This window comes from Lissotriton vulgaris, chromosome 7 (genome assembly GCF_964263255.1).
Source record: "Lissotriton vulgaris chromosome 7, aLisVul1.2, whole genome shotgun sequence".
Taxonomy (NCBI): domain Eukaryota; kingdom Metazoa; phylum Chordata; class Amphibia; order Caudata; family Salamandridae; genus Lissotriton; species Lissotriton vulgaris.
In genome coordinates this window covers 948,363,383-948,380,916 of record NC_141695.1, presented here as the reverse complement: position 1 = coordinate 948,380,916, position 17,534 = coordinate 948,363,383, and the positions used below count along the sequence as shown (strand labels likewise).

The following is a 17,534-nucleotide window of genomic DNA, read 5'->3' as shown; positions in this document are numbered from 1 at the left end:
TATTTATTTTTAGTACTGAATGCAAATTAATCTGCGCCCAGCTTCTACCTGCTTAGTACTAGGATTCGCTATTCAATAGCAAAAATGGTAACCTGCCTGCACCACCCTGTACAACTTTTAGTGGGATGTGTTTTCTTCAATTTTGCATGCCGTTTATTTGAATGTTTGCCATGATGCTGCATCGACTCCTGGAAAAGATCACATAATATTGAGAGGTCGTAATTCTTATTTAAGTATAACATTTAGAAAACCCAGCCTACCCCTGACCGGAGACATGGGGCAGCACAATAAAAAGATCACATTTAAAGAATCCTTGTTCTCCTCTGTTTTGGGGGTTAGTTGTATGGTTTGATCGACAACAGGTCGAAAATAGTTTCTTTCATGCTGCCCGTTTTTAGAAGTTTGTTTCTTCTGATCTCGCAGCATCCTTCCTTATGCTCGATATGTTTCTGTGCCTTACTAGCACCTACTTGTACTGGTAGCAGCAGGGCGGTGGACAGCTAGATCCTGGCTCAGGACCGTGGGGTAGGAAATTTCCAAAACATATCTGACAGTACCTTACAGCTTGCTAAGGCACAGGGATACTGGAAGGCAGGCATCAACTCTCACTCACTGCGGGTGAGTCCCACGCATTTGGATGCTTGGCTGATCTGTAGTGCCACCCCTGTGGGAAGGGCTAGACCCTGATCTCTAAATGCACACCTGTTCAGAGTTCTGCTTCTGCAGAGCGGCTTCTAGGAGCTGCAGGGCTTCAGGAAGCAACAGCACCCCTCGTGAGCCCACCTACAGACTCCTTCTTTCGAAGAGAGAATGCCAAATTGGACCCTTCAGAGAGGTAATCCACAACTGTTGTCAGCCATTTGGTTATCTTGTTGAGGTTTTCTGGTTATTATAATCATTGTACATTCATTTTGAATGCTTTATCGTTGAACTGAGGCCAATACCTAACAACATCACGTCCTGTTCTTATACATATTTGTTGACTAGCTCTAACTCCCAAGAATTTCCCAAACTTGAAAGCTTTGCTCCACTCTGTTAGCTCCTGTGTGACCCTCCTACTGCCCCTGTTTGCGTTTCCGTACTTGCTCCTGGGAGATGTCCCCTGTCTGCTCTTTGTGAGTTCCCTTGCCTACTCCAGTGTGCCCTCCTGTGTCTGCACCTTGCGTGCTCCTTTGCCTGGCCTCGAAGAATCGCTTTATTAATATTCACTGTATGAACAAACTCACATCTCTGGAAAACTGGACTCTCCGCCCAGGTGCCTTGCAGAGCAATATCCATAATCAGTTTTTACAATAAATTACACCTGATACACAGCAACCGTACAGCCAATTTGTAATCACTACTCCCTAGAATGCCTAAGACCTTATCGATCAGTAAAACTAACCACTTCAATTATGCTGAATTATTTATGCTGTCTGCTTTCCATCCATAAAGTCATTATCCTCGATGACATGTTCTCCTTTGCAGCAGGAACACGCGACCACTGCAATGTCTCAGTTCTGCCCTTCTTAATGAAAACACTACCGAACCTGCTGAAAAATGTCCACAAAATTATTTAGCAATCAGAGACTGCCCCGAGGGCAGTGGCAGGTTGCAGGTGTCTCATTCCTCCTAAGGGGTGTGCACCACTGAATGCTTCTGTTTGAATGCTTCAAATATAGCCTTCATTCCCCTTTTTCGGCTGGAGCTCATCCCCTTCTGCATGGGGTGACCGGCGGAGGCGAAAGGGGTTATGGGGGAGTCCACGGAGGCCGCGCGCTTCATCTTCAGGAACGATCTGGCGTGGGAGCTGGCTTTTGCGCGCGACGTAGTGGCCACCAGACATTTCTGGTACTGGACCTGAGAGGAAATACATAAAGGGAGAGAAGTTAAGAGCTTTATTGGTTCATCCCGCTCATACAACCGCGTTCAATATTATTGCTCATGCCAGGGAAACCACAGTGCCCAAGTGCGTCATCTCTGGCTGTAGCAAAATAGCTCGGCTAACTAAACGAGTGACAGGCTCATTTTGTGTCTGCTGCTGAAGGCGGGTTTGGCGAGAAGTACCTGCTGGATGAATGGTTTAATGACGCCAAGCAGTTACCAAAATAATGATTTCATTAAGTGCTTTTATGGAGGGAAACGGCAATGGCCAGTTGGGGACCTACGAGAAGGGTAGAACGGCTATTCCGTATCTGTGCCCTAGCACCATCGCTGCTGATGGTATCCTTCTCCTGTGCTGGGCCCTAATGTAAATGGGTGTGGTCATGACGAGCTCAGCTCGTCATGAGCACACGAGAGGTATACCTCATGATGAGCTGAGATCGTCATGACCATCGAAGGGGTTAAGGTGGTGACTGGGGGTTCGGCTTCACATATTGACCTCCTTTCGCAAGGACTGCATGCCAAAGTCAAGAAAAGTTGAAAGAGGTGGGTGGTATGCACACCACGTTTATTCAATGAAATCATTGTTTAGTCCTTGAGTCTTTAACCCCTTCGATGCTCATGACTAGCTCAGCTCGTCATGAGTTACGCCTCTCGTACACTCATGATGAGCTGAGCTCGTCATTGTCTCGGGATTTTCGAAAACCCAGCACACAGCGGGAAAACCGCTAGCAGGTGTTAAACATCCTTGGCAATTTGCGTGCTGAACTGGGCAGTGCCTTGCCCTGAATACACCATCCTTAAGTACAACCATGTGGGGAGCGCATAGTCAACGCTCCACTCCCAGTCGCACTGCACATTTCTGGATACCAGATCCAATCGTTTACAATTTGTCTCATATGTGGATCAGTCAAAAAAGAGGAAGAAAGTATGGCAATATTAGGGTCAAACTAGGATGAACACGAACAAGCATAAAACGGATGATTAACGGTTGGATCTGGTATCCAGAAATGTGGAGTGCGTCTGGAAGTGGAGCGTTGACTATGCACTCCCCACATGGTTATAGTCAAGAAAAGGCCATGGTTCAAATGCATGAGAAGCAGGGTAAGTGATTGTGAGGACAGGGTTGGAGGCAAGGCTACAAAAAAAGCAAAGTATCCTGTAACTAAATTATTGTTCATTCACTGACAGGAAACTGCATATAAATTGTCTCAATTATATTTGAACATATTATAGTTCATATTGTATTTCATTTCCACAACACAGATTGTTGAAAGTTAAAGGCATCTGCAACATTTGATACATTGTCTCTTTAACTAACTTGTAATAGAAGAGGACACTGTGGCATCTATGTTACTCACATATATCCCACAGGGAACATTTGCTAATACAAATTAGGTCTGATCACTGTGGGGACAACTAGTTTAGTTGGTTTTCCCCCCAACTACAGCATTCCTTACACCCCCCCACAATCAATAAAGAGCGATAGTTGCCATGTGACTCTGACTAATGTATGAGACCTTCACACAGTCCTGGCTTCTTAGTCAATATAATTTCGAATGCTGAGATTTTGTAGGTTATATGTGCAATGTTAAAAGCAAAACTACAAGTCCCAGAATGCAGTTATGTGAGCTCAAATGGGAGGACAATGCTCATCTCATCAAGATTAAATAATAGCTAAGAGCATTAACAGATATGTGTTGCAACATGATTGAAACTAATTTTTAGATCAGCCAAGACATTGGTGTGGTGTCAGGGGACCGTAAAATGTGCTGTCCTAGTTCCATCTTATTATGACTGTGCCGATGTATTGTGCACCAACATGTAAATGAACCATTGGGGTCAAAACACCCCAGTGTCCTGAAATTGACAAAATGGTCCACTCTTCAATTGGACGCAGTTGAAAAAATAAACCATTGGGGTATTGAGAAACCAGTGTTCACAGGTTATAATCATATTGTACAACTTCCCAACCTCACTGAATGGTCAGCGCTAACATGTGACTAGAGGCATCCTTTAGTTAACACCTGTGGATATAGCCCATAGTTGATGTTAGACTTATGTGTCCAGTACCAATGTCAGTGTTTTTTCAATTTTTATTTTTCTTAATAGATTTTATATTGAAGAAAAAAGGCATGTTACATAATTAAGGCACAGGTAATCAAGGAAACTCACACAATACACAGTCTTTACCCCCTCTGGTGTACATATTACAGTATCTAGATGGCAATAATCATTATTAGACATCAAATCCCTTCATAGCGTCTTCTCTAGCTATTGCAGCGCATAAATCTCCCCTCTGTATGTGTTCCACTGTCCCCATATATGTGTCCATTTGCTCGGGCACCCCCTCGCTTCATAGATAGATTTTTCTGTCACCATGCACCAGTGCATATCGTTGGACCAATCCAATATTTTTGGCAGTTATGGAGCCCTCCAAAGCAGTGCGATGTTCCTCTTAGCGATCATGAGCCAAAGTGTAACCCACAGTCGCTTCCTGGTGTTCAAGCCAGTTGGATCCCAAATATTCAACAATGCTAATCTTATTTTGCAATGGATCTGTTGCCCTAGTACTTCCTACATTCGACCTGCCACCCACTCCAAGTACCTCTGGATCACATCACATTCCCAGAGTATCTGTGCCCTCTTGCCCACATTGCCATACACAGCCGCCCTCCGGGATGTAACCCATGCGAGCCATCAAAGGCCCTGACAGGTAGGTTCTATGAAGTAGTTTAAGTTGGGCCAGTCGGAGCCAGGAGGAAATGGCCACTTCACGAGGGGAAGCGACCACCGCCCGCCACTCCTCATCATTCAGCCCTGCATCGTGGTCCCATTTGGCAAGCAGGCTGGCCAGAGGATCTGCCATATTGCTAATGAGCTTTTTATAGGGATATGGCTTTGTCTGGCAGGTCTCCGTTGAGTATCCTATCTTCAAGTGGGGTGGAGTGAGGAAGGTCGCTACCTTTGGGGAGAACTGCAAGCAGGGCATGTCTGATCTGAAGATATCTAAAGTATTCAGACTGAGGGAGTTCGTATTCCTGCTGCAGTCAGGAAACGGGCACCACATCCCCCGGTTTCCCTAGGTTGCCCACCCTGGAGATGCCTATGAGGTCCCATTTGTCAAAGCCCTTCAGCAGGATCAGCCTACCCAGTTGTTCACTGTGCCAGAGTGGCGTGGCTTGTGTGAGTCTACCCTCCCAGCCCAGACTTCTATTGGATGCCTTCTATATAGCTACTGCGTGTCCGGTCGGGCCAGACAGGGCAGGCCGCAAAGGTCATGCATATATCGTGCCTCCGAAGCAACCCCCCGGGAGGAGCCATATATCAATTTGAAAGGCAGGGGTCCTGTGATCTGTAGGTACATTGATTAATGGCCATGAGTTGCACAGCCCAGTAATACTTCTTAAAATCTGGAAGCCCTATACCCCCATCAAACCAACCTAGCATGAATTTATGGGAGGCAATGCGTTCTGACTTGTCCTCCCCCAAGAGACCTCGGACCACACTATTGAGGTCCCTGAAATATGTAGCAGAGACCGGGAGCGGGGTATTCTGTAGTTCATATCGAAGTCTGGGAAGAGACATCATCTTGAACAGTGCAGCGTGCCCCAAGAGAGTCCATGGGAGCGATTTCCAGTGTTGGGCGTCAGCTTTAAAACGCACCAGAGGCAGCAGGAGGTTAGTCTGCAATGTCTTGTGGTGCTATAAGACGGGGAGGAGAGTCAGTTTCCAACTCTACCACAATGTGCTGGGACTTGTCCCTGCGATCCAACCATGACAGGAATTTACCTGCCTTGTTTCCCACATCATAGATCTTACTGAGCGTGGCCCGGTGGTGTGCCTTAGCAGCCTCTGTAGCTAAGTCGGAGAATTCCTTAACCTTTATGCGGAGGTTCTGGCGCACTTCTACCGAGTCATGTATCCTAACTGCATTTTCCAAGTGAAGGATCTCTTCCTCAACGCGTGCCATGGTGGCCCTCCTTTCCCTCTGCTGTCCCTCAATCTGTGCCAAGACCACCCCTGTATAACCACCTTATAGGCCTCCCATAGTACTGTTGACGAGTCAACTGAACCCTTGTTTTCCTGAAAACATAGATCCGTCTCGCTCAGGTCCATGTCCCCGGTGGAGGGGTTCATGCGATACCAGGAGTTGATTGGTGCCACATTGCCAAAAGTGGGCTTACCCACCTCCAAGTTACATCGAATGTGCGAGTGGTCAGAGATCCCCCTGGCCAGATGTTGTATGTCTTTAACAGTGTGAAATTGGTGAGTTAGCATCAGCACGTAGTCTGTCCGGGACATGCTACTGTGAGGTCCCGATAAATAAGTGTATTGAAGATCGGTCGGGTGTAGGCCCCTCTATATATCGACAAGGTCCATTGCGCCAATAAAGCTATGAATCCGCTTGCGGGAGGGCGGCAATTCCCTCCGGAGCCAACGATCTAGTGAGTCAGAGACAATAGAATAAAAGTCACCCGACCAATAATCTGCCGTCTGGTAAGCTGAGAAGGAGATCACCGAGGTCTATGTTGGCTTGGGTGTGCAAGCCTGGTGGTATATAGACTGAGACAAGATTGAGTGTGCACCCTTCCCAAGTCCCAGAGAGGGCTACAAATCTGCCCAGAGCGTCGGTGCGAACCAAGGCAACAGTCAGGGGGAACGATTTCTGGACCAGGATGCCCACTCCCCGGGAGCCAGAGCCGAAAGCCGAGTGGGCCGCTAATTGGAAACCCCAGTGGGACAGGGCCTTGCATGCATTACCTAGCAAGTGGGTCTCTTGTAAGAATATGACATCCAGAGTATGGTGCTTTAAAAATTGGAGAACCACACCCCTTTTGATTTTATCACCCAGCCCGTTGCCATTCCAAGACAGTAATTAAAGCTTTTGTCTGGTCGCCATACCCATCACTCCTTTCTAGAGGAACATAAAGGTCCAGAGGATACCACCCAGAACGGTCCCCAGAGGGAGCCTGTCCTGAGCTCCATGAACCAGTCATCAACGTGTACCACAAAGAAGAGGAACCTGTATCTGGCCTTATGTGAGACCTGCCAAATGTATCATGCCTGTGCAACAAAAAAAAACAATACACATAGAAACAATCCCACAACTCAAAAAACAACCCTTGAAACCCCCCTCCCTGCCTCCCTGCTTGGCGGTGTCAAAACCTCCTGCCCGCCCAAACTAGAAGAGTGCCTATCGCCCTCACCAAACTTGTGGGTGCGTGTAACCCACTGAGCACCCGTCATGGCAGTTAGCAGCTAGTAACCATAATTCACAAATTGAGATGGACTGGAAGCAGCCATCAAACCCCCCAAAATATTGTGGGACCACTACAGGAGGGCCTGGAACCAATGGAAAGTCACATTAAGTCTATTGTAGAAGAGTCTCCAGCGAAACCTCATCACAGTTCGATTACCTGGTCTGCAGTACTGGGGGGGGAAGGCCGTTGCTGCGAGCCACCCCCAGATGCGAAAGAAACCCACCACACTTATGGAACTAACATACAGACCAGTCACTTCGGCCCTCCAGTAGCCGCCTCTTGCTCTTCAGGTGGGGTACTTCTGCCGGATATGCCAGTGCCCTCCTCCAGTCTTGCTCTCTGGATGCGATTGTTCCTCGGGCCTGCCACATCCATCGAGCCAGTCCCAGGCCTCCTCAGGGGTGGTGAAAAACCAGGCCATCCCCTCCGATTCCACCCTCAGCCTGGTGGGGAAGAGCATGGCATATTTCAGTTCCTGCTCACAAAGCGCCCTTTTTACATCCAGGAAACTGCGTCGCTGACGTTGCACCTTGAGGTCCAAGTCCGGGAAGAAGGTGATGCGACTGTTCTGGTATGCCACTGGTGTCACTGACGGGGCACACTGCAGGATGATGTCTCTGACCCAGAAATTAAAGACCCTAGCCAGCAAGGACCGTAGGGGACTCCGGGTTCTGGCCGGCCGCCCGGCACTTGATGCGCCCTTTCGATGGAAAAGAAGTTGGAGAGACCTGTCAGCTTCAGGTAGGTGGTGATCAATTCCTCCACAAAGAGGTCCGCTGATGGCCCATCTGCCCGCTCTGGCAACCCCAATATGCGGACGTTGTTACGCCGGGAGCGCCCCATATAATTGTCCATCTGTGCCTCCAGTTTTGCGGCGTGGGTCTGTATGGCCTCCATCTTACGCTGCAGGTCAGAGGTGTCCTCAACCAGTGAGTTTGTTTTGATATCAACGTCTTTCAGATGAGTGTTCATTAAGCGCATGTCTGCCTGGATAAGGGACACTTCCGAGGACACAGCATCAATGCGCGATTCCAATGATGTGCGCACTGTTGTGATGGCTTCCATAATGTCCCGTAGTGTTGGTTCTTGCATTTTCCCACCGGTCTGTGGCTTCTCATGCACAGTGGGTCCCTCCTTCGAGCTTGCGCCGGAGCCACCATCCCACGCATACTTATTCAGTTTGGCCTGCATCGCTGCTTTAGAGCTGTGACCCCCTGCTATGGAGTAACCGGCTCCGCCGGCGGGAACTCCAAAATGAAGGGGTACAAAATGGACCTGTGCAGTTGGGGGGCTGCCTGAATCATCAATTGAACTACGGCAGGCCAGGCCTGGCTTAGTGGCACAAGGTAAGGGACACAAACATCCAAGCTCAGTCAGCAGAACAGACCGCCCTCAGTAGGATGTCAGGATCGGCGTCCTCCGCACAGCCACGCCTCCATCAGGGCCCATTCCCAGCTGGGCCAGGCAGTCACTCGAGGCCCCCGATGACAATAGGGCCCAGCACCCCCGGCAGTGTACACCAGCCCAATATGGCTGCCGCATGTCTAGCCTCCCTCATGGCCTCCACGAGGAAAGTCAGATCTGCCCCAGCTCCCACGTGTCTCAGTGGGCTTCACCAAGCCTATGCATTGTCGCTTATTATAGTTGGAGCCAGCCGGGGAAATATACTGTGGAGCTTAGGGGACTGGGGACCCAGAGGCGAATCCACTGCACTCTGGCCAAGTCTCTCAGCAGTGATGAAATATGCCCAGTCTTGAATGATGCCACACTGCTTTCAAATGCAGTAGGCGGCTTCCGGGCACTACCCCAAGCAGGACGAGGGACACAGCAGCCATCACTCACCGGCACCGATGGTTGGGGCAAATAAGATCTCGCCGCGGCCGGCAGCAAGCAGACAGTCAGGATCTCGCCGGAACCACGCCGTTCGGGCGCCTCTCAACACGCCGCCTCAGCCGCGGGCGCAGACTCAGCAGTTGGCGTTACGGGTGCTCAAACCATCACCAGCCCCCTGGAGTGCGTGTAGGTGCCGAAGAATTGAGGGTCAGCCAGATGGGGCCGCAGGACACAGTGCGGCAGAATCAGCGCAACAAGGGTGGCGGCTCCTCTCCAGGCCATATGCATCAGCAGCTCGTTCTCCGGAGTCGCCAATCAGTATTTCATGGGGATGATCTAATTCAAACCCCCTCACTTTCTGCTGCATTCCGGTGGATAGATACACCAGGTGCCGGATCAATGTAAGACGGATAAATGCACAGGCGGGTGCTCTCGGACGGAGCCGCCTCAAGAAGCGGCCATTTCCCCTGACCACCAATGTCAGTGTTAATTCATCATCAGTGGTTTTCCAGGATTCCAAATGAACACATGGTGTATCCTCATATCCCCATGAGTCTAGCACCAAAGGATACCTCCTTTCTCGGTCTCATTATTTTTGGGAATTCAAGAAGCCCCAGGTTATCTTGTCACGTAGCCCATGGATGTCGGTGCTAAGTCTGTACATCCAACTCTGCTCGAAGATAAGAAGCAGTAGAGTCATATCTCTTATACTGGTCTCAGTTTCTCAGTAACGCACCATTCCAGGTCTCTGTCACTGTGTCCCTTCTTAATGAAGTATTTTGTCGGTTTTGTGGCATCTCGTTTGCACCATATGGTGCTGAGATGTTTCATTATTCTCATTCTAACACTCTTTTATGTTACCCCTACATACAGTAGATTACAAGGGCATCTTATGATGTATACTACATTTTTGCAATTTCAGTTGGGCAGGTTTTTCAGTCTCCTTTCGGGTTGAGCCCTAGATCGACTTCCTTCATCCTCTTTGTGAAGGAGCACACGCTACAGTTACCGCAAGGGGAATGTCCTCCTGGTGTTGGTATGCCCCAGAGTGCTGTTTATCTGTTATCTGCTGCTGGTTTACTTGGGTGTGTGCACCAGCATATATTCCAAATGGTTAGCTCTTCTGAAGAAGTACATAGGTATGCTAAACCCAAGGCCACCAACTCCAGTATACCCCAGTTCTTGTTTATGATTTTTAGCAACTTATTAGACAAGAGGTGAAAACATGTCACACAGATCAATCTGTCCTGAGAGGTCCTTTCAAAAGTACATATCAATTGCTCCCTTTTGTTATTTAGGGCTCTCTTATTAGCTTTTCTGATGATATGTGGAGGTTGCTATCTTTGTCAGCTTCTCAGTGAGTCTCTTTGCATAGGCCTGTTAGTCCTTCGCATTTGAACAATTTTGTCTCAGACATAAGAACTGACACACTGGGAGGTTCTCACTAAGGGATCTCAAAGCAGAGTATGTTGTTCCTGTTAGTTTCTTTATAGTTGTCTTCTGTTTCCAGAAGGCCCTCATCAGCACTTAATTGTAGGCCGAAGAAGGCCAATGTCAATCCACCTATAGTAATGATGAATCTAAGTAAGGGGTTCAGTGTGTTGAGCCAATGAGAGAATGACAAGGAATCTTCCTTACTCCCTTTCCAGATTAGCAGCATACCATCTATGTAGCGCTTCCACAACTTAATATGTGCCCTAAACGGGTTAGAGGGATGAAGCACTTACTCAGACTCGAAGGAGTGCACATACAGACATGCCAAGCTGGGAGCGAATGTGCTCACCATTGATGTCCCATGCACTTATAAGAATTCTCCCCCATACTCAAAATAGTTCTGAGTTAAGGCTAGATGTGCCAAATCAAGAAAAACTCATGGTCTGTCACTGGTTCCCACACTATCTCATTTAGGATTCTGTCTATCACCTCAAGGATGGGATATTAGTATATAGTGACTAAACATCTAAGCTAATGAGTATCCTCCTGTCCTGGTCAAAAGGTATGTCCTTGATGAGGTTTAGCACATCCTTTGTATCCTCTAGGAAAGTAGGCATTTTTTTCGCCAAAGGTCTCAAAAACACATCAAAGAAGGGTGAAAGGCGTTCGAGTGCGGACCCTATCCAGGACACAACTGGTCTACCAGTGGTGGGGGGCTTGTAAATATCAGGACTTTTGGTTGTAATTAGCTCATCGATAATTCCCACTCACATCTGCCACAGGATATACTCACCATGCAAGCTGCCTGCACAGCTTCAGAGATGTTTCCTGCATCAGGTTCGCACCAGAAGACCGCACACTGGAATCGCTGGTTCCCCACATCCACAATCAATGCAAAAGTTCGGGGGTCCTTCCCAACGCCAATAAAGGTCACATAGCGGACTTGACAGTCCCAGATTAGATCTTCATCGTCATCCCCCTAAATGAAATAACATATAAAATAATATTGGAAAATACACATAGATAATTGCCTGAAAGACCATATACACCTCCAATTTTTGCACACAGGACGTCCAAGTTACTACAGATGCTGAAGCCCTTTTGCACTGGGGGTTCTAGTCTCCAATTGAAAGTAACCTGAAGACATCCACAAATTAAAGTCATTTAAATATAAACCACAAATTCAAAGCTCTAGAGCTCGAACCAAAGTGTTAAACAATGGAGATGTCCAGGGGACAACTTACAAATACTTTTCAGTTGCAAGTTACTAGTCAATTTACCTGCTGTTGTTTTTGGCCTGGTTGAGCAATGCCTTTCCTCTCAAGAGGCTGGATTAAAATGTGGTTAAGGTCATTCAGCCCTCACACGTTCTTAATTAAATGATTTAGAAATTCGTTCCGGTTTAATAGTCTGATAGTAATCTGATGTTAACTCCATGTGGATGGTTGGGCTACTGCTAATGCCAAATAGGAGAATAGAAAGGGGCCTGGAAGGCACGGCTCTACCAGAGTCATGGCCGGTGGGCATTCAGGTACTTAGAGGCTAAGCTAAGGATCCGCATCTAATACAATAATTTTTTTAAAAAAATACACTCCGGGACTAGACAGGAGTGATGTAATCAGAGGCCATCCAAGATATGGTAATACTTTCTAAGGCCCACGTCTTAGCTGACGAGTTCTGTTACTGTAAGACAACAACGCGAGCAGTTGCTTCTTACAGTGGAGATGCAGTATTTCCAGACTTCAAACTGGACATGATCGCTGAACACTGTCACTGACATTTAACAAACTATGGTGCCCCAGCCAGCAGCATATGAACTACAATAGGGAAGGTAAAGGAAGGTGGGGGGTTCTTTGAGGGCCTCAGAGGCATACCAGCAGCAGTGCATGGAAATCTTCCGTCTCTGGTTGTGACAGGAATAAAGATGGGAAGTTGGCCCTTTGTGAAGAGACTGAATTGAATGTCAGTTCTCCCATTAAAGCAGTATTCTATTTGGAATTGGACTAGAAAAACAACTAGTGATGAAGTACATAATGGTGCCCAATGACCCCTTATTCACTTGCTTCAATTGACCTTATAGACAACCCTTAACATAATGGATAGAAATTGCTAGAAAGCAAACCCACCACATGGGACTGGACCCTGCATTAAAGCATATATAGTGGTATAATTTATTGACACCTAGATGCGACTCTGGCAAAAAACCCAGGCAGTGAAACATGTTGGGCTTTCCTTAATTTAGACCCAGGACTACACTCCACAGGAGGGCACACTAAAGAGATACACCTCACAGGAGCGGAAACTAAAGGGGTACCCTCCACAGGAGGGGACACTAAAGAGATACACCTCGCAGGAGCGGAAACTAAAGGGGTACACTCCACAGGAGGGGGCACTAAAGGGATGCACTCCACAGGAGGGCACACTAAAGGGATATACTCCACAGGAGGGGGCACTAAAGGGATACACCTCATAGGAGAGGACACTAATGGGATATACTCCACAGGAGGGGGCACTAAAGAAATACACTCCACAGAAGGGGGCACTAAAGGAATACACTCCACAGGAGGGCACACTAAAGAGATACACCTCACAGGAGAGAACACTAAAGGGGTACACTCCACAGGAGGGGGTACTAAAGGGATTTACTCCATAGGAGGGGACACTAAAGGAATACATTCCACAGGAGGGGCCACTAAAGAGATACACCTCACAGGAGAGGACACTAAAGGGATATACTCCACAGGAGGGGACACTAAAGGGATACACTACACAGGAGGGGACACTAAAGGAATACACTCCACAGGAGCGGGCACTAAAGGGATACACTCCACAGGAGGTCACACTAAAGGGATATACTCCACAGGAGGGGACACAAAAGAGATACACCTCACAGGAGAGGACACTAAAGGGGTACACTCCACAGGAGGGGGCACTAAAGGGGTACACTCCACAGGAGAGGGCACTAAAGGAATATACTCCACGGGAGAAGACACTAAAGAGATACACCTCACAGGAGAGGTTATTAAAGGGGTTTACTCCAAAGGAGGAGACACTAAATGGGTACACTCCACAGGAGGGGGTTCTAAGGGATATAATCCACAGGAGGGGCCACTAAAGTGGTACATTCCACAGGAGGGTACACTGAAGAGATACACCTCACAGGAGAGAACACTAAATGGGTACACTCCACAGGAGGGGGCACTAAGGGAAAACACTCCACAGGAGGGGGCACTAAAGGGATAGACTCCACAGGAGGGAGCACTGAAGAGATACACCTCACAGGAGAGTACACTAAAGGGGTACACTCCACAGGAGGGGGCACTAAAGGAATACACTCTACAGGAGGGGGCACTAAAGGAATACACTCCACATGAGGGGGCACTAAAGGGATACACTCCACAGGAGGACAGACTAAAGAGATACACTCTACAGGAGCGGACACTAAAGGAATACACTCCACAGGAGGGGGCACTAAAGACATACACTCCACATGGGGGGCACTAAAAGGATACACTCCACAGGAGGGCACACTAAAGAGATACACCTCACAGGAGAGGTCACTAAAGGGGTACACTCCACAGGAGGGAACACTGAAGGGATACACTCTACAGGAGGGCACACTAAAGAGATACACCTCACAGGAGAGGTGAAGAACCAGGGTTTCACCCAGCGGCGTCAGGGGCACGCCTAAGATCTTCAAGTTCACCTGTCTTGGTATACAGAGACACGGAATACTTCTGAATGGCATCAGAGACCAAGTTTATTAGCTGCAGCTACTAACAGTGATCCTAGAAATACATCACTGTGTAAATTCTCAGGAGACTGCTCATTTTACTAAGGCGAGACGTCTCCTTTCATATCCAATATTCACATTATAAATGTACACCCACTGCACAAAATTCTAGCCAATAAGGTACATTTTCAAACAAAGTATCACATAACAAATACTCAATTTACAGTATCCCAACCCAAAAGTTAATTATTAGGAATGTCCCAAATTCAATCTCCACAAGCCGGACAAACCTATAATTGAAAGCATAACCCATGTAATGAAGAAACATAAAAAAGAAACAGTAACAGATGCTGAACAAGATAAGGCATGTGCAAGGAAACTAAAAGTTAACGATGTCCTGAATATTGATTGGCAAACTCAGACAAAGATCGATCAGGGAAATTGACTTTGCGAGGTCAGTTTCAGGTGAAGAGGTCAGTTTCTTACAGTTCATTTCAGAGTCAAAAACAAACCTAGTTAATGTATACATGAAGAAAGAAGGCCAGGCCACTTTGTTCGCCAGGCTACCTTCACAGGCCTACTTGAGGGCAACACAAAATGGTGGCACAGAACAAAATGGAGTCAGACTCGAGAATTACAAATCCTCAGACCCTCCTTTTGCCATTACGTAGGCAGTAACCTAAGACTCATGTTAATCTGAATCTAGGTCTATATCGATATTCATTAGGTCATCAAGGTGTTGCTGTAGCATCATCTTATTATTCTCTACTTCTCTTGGGACAGGTCTCCGAACACACATAGTAGCACAAAGACTACAAATAGCGGGACCACACTGGATGCAAAGACAACAAGAGAAAATGATGGTTAAAACCCTACCAAGGAATGTCAGAGTCTTCCATCCCCATTTGGACAGCAGTCCCCAAAACCATCCCGTCAATGACCAGTCTCCTTCGTCTACATGGATGGACTCCGAGATTTTATACAACCTAGAGATAGCTTGGTACACTGTAGGGGCATTATCTGGTATGTAAACACAGCAACTGGATCCAATCAATTTACATACTCCTCCTCGATCTACAAGTATGATGTCGAATACCATACGGTTCTGCAAAGTCATAAGGAGGTCCGCTTGAAGCTCAGCTGTAACATTACTAGGAGCACCTGCTGTCTCATTAATAGTAGCTTCAACAACGCGGACAAGCTGTCGAATATGACTACTATTGATCATAGGACCCGAAAAGGGCAGGAAGCCCTTGAAGAAATCTCCTACTTCGTGTGCTGCAGTATCTTCCTGATTGAAGACACTTCTACCATATCTCGTTCTATGATAGTCTGAAGCAGTAGTGTATGTAAGGGGAAGCAGAAACGCCACATAACACGTTCCTGAAAAATCAGGTGGCAACCATGTGTAGGCTCTGTCATGACAAACAAAATATGTGCCTTTAGCTGGCACAAACGGTGGAGAAGTCCGAGTTGAATAGACATAGGTTTGAGAACACACACTCTTACCTAGCTGAGCTTTCGGATTCTGACCATTACCTTGCAAACAAAAATGGCCTTGGTGGGGTACAATCCAAATAGGGGGAGACCTTTTTCGTCTCACCTTCTCTGTCAAGCTGGTACTATATCCAGTCACGTTCCAACCAATGTAAGCCTGCACCTCATCCTTAGGGATAGCATTATGTGCATCAATATCTCGGATCATAGCTACTATTCCCCTTATCAAGGCACTATTGCTCGAGTTATCTTTAAGGGTACGTAAGGGGTGTACCTCATTTGCATAGATAAACATGGTCTGAAAATCCCACACAGACCCATTAAAAGAAAAAGGCAAACCAAATATGGAATACCTTTATCTGTCGTATGAGGCATAAGACCACAAACCCAACAATTAGTGGTATTTACTACTAACTGATGCTGATGCAACAACTGTATGAACGAGTTGTTGACAAATTCTGATCTCCTTGTCTGTTCATGTTCAGGCAACGTATAAAACTGGTGCAAAGAAACAGCAGTGAAAGAAAGCATAGGTTGGGAGGTGGGTGCAGATGTCTGTTGTGTAGCATAGACAGTCCAACCCACTCAAGCTAACGTGATACTTAAAAACGTCAAAAAGCACAATATTATAAAACATTTGCTATGTATCAATGTACAAAATCTTGTCTTAAGATCTATTCTCTCAACATCTCTTTCAGTTACAACAGACTCCATCCTCTAACGTGCTGCTCACGGCAATTTTCCTTCTTCACTCAAGTGTGCGTCCAGGCGTCCTCGACGTCCCTAGAACCGTAGACCTTTTGTCAATACGCGGGCCACCCCTTAAGTCTTATACCGCGACCCTGCAGCTGAACCCGGATGGGGGTTTGAAAAAGAAAAAGAAAAATAGTCTCTTGTCTGAAAGAGTGTAATTCACAAAAAAAATTCAGATTTTATTTGCCTTTTTTAGACCTTAAGTTGTAGCGTTCTTTACCAGGCACAGTTTGATCCTGAAAGAGTGTCTCTGGGTGCGTAGTATTAAGTCTCAAACACGGCGGCACAGCTTCTTGCAAGACTTCATCATCCGCACGTTCTGACTGAGTCCATTCCAGAAGTGCATCGCTAAAAGGTACAAATCTCGGAACCCTTTCACTCTCGGAATCGGCAACACCTTCCCGGACCCACTTATCGTACGGTAAGGGCAAAGGTATCTTCTTGCAATGGGTACCATATACCCAGTTTTTCTTGCCGAACCCTTAATAGCAGTCCGAGTTGATAACAGGACTTGGTATGGACAGGTCCATCTTGGTTCCAAGTTCTTTGAAATTCCTAGTTAGAATCCAGTCGCCAGGTTGAATCGTGTGGCCTGCGTCTACAGAAACTGAAGGCAAAGTGTCATGGACCTGTTGTTGACGAACAGGCAATTTAGCAGTCAAATCATGTAAGTAGTCAACCAACATAGGGTACTCGATATCACTGTACTTCTTAGGCCTCGGCACACCCCAGACACTCGCCGGACGTCCCAAAACAATCTCGTATGGGCTAAGTCCCACGTGAGAATGTACTGTCGTTCTCGTGGACAAAAGTGCCAATGGTAAGGCATCGGGCCATGTAAGACCAGAGTTCGCTTGCACCTTGGCCAACTTCAGCTTCAGAGTGCCATTATAGCACTCGACCAGGCCTGCTGACTGGGGGTGATTCGCAGCGTGAAATTTCTGTTTAATACCCAGACCCACACATCCTTTCTTCAAAATCTGACCCACAAATTCACTTCCATTATCACTCCATACCATCCTCGGCAAGCCATATCTGGGAAAAAATTATTTTAGCAAAACCTTGGCTGTAGACAAGGCAGTATTATCCTTTAGGGGGTAGGCCTCTATCCATCTGGAAAAGGCACAAACAACCACAAGGACATACTTCAAGTTATT

At 47.0% G+C, this 17,534-nt stretch overlaps 1 protein-coding gene across 1 annotated transcript in view; it reads right to left on the bottom strand.

Moving 5' to 3' along the window:
* Positions 1 to 218: 218 nt before the first annotated feature.
* Positions 219 to 17,534, bottom strand: part of APBB3 (amyloid beta precursor protein binding family B member 3) — a 250,568-nt gene continuing 233,252 nt past the window's right edge. Inside the window, exons 12-13 of the mRNA XM_086931390.1 lie at positions 11,188 to 11,373; positions 219 to 1,839 (exon numbers count right to left, since the gene is read on the bottom strand). Coding sequence (XP_086787516.1) covers positions 1,612 to 1,839; positions 11,188 to 11,373 — 414 coding nt within the window. The 3' untranslated portion in view covers positions 219 to 1,611. The remainder of the gene's footprint in view (positions 1,840 to 11,187; positions 11,374 to 17,534) is intronic.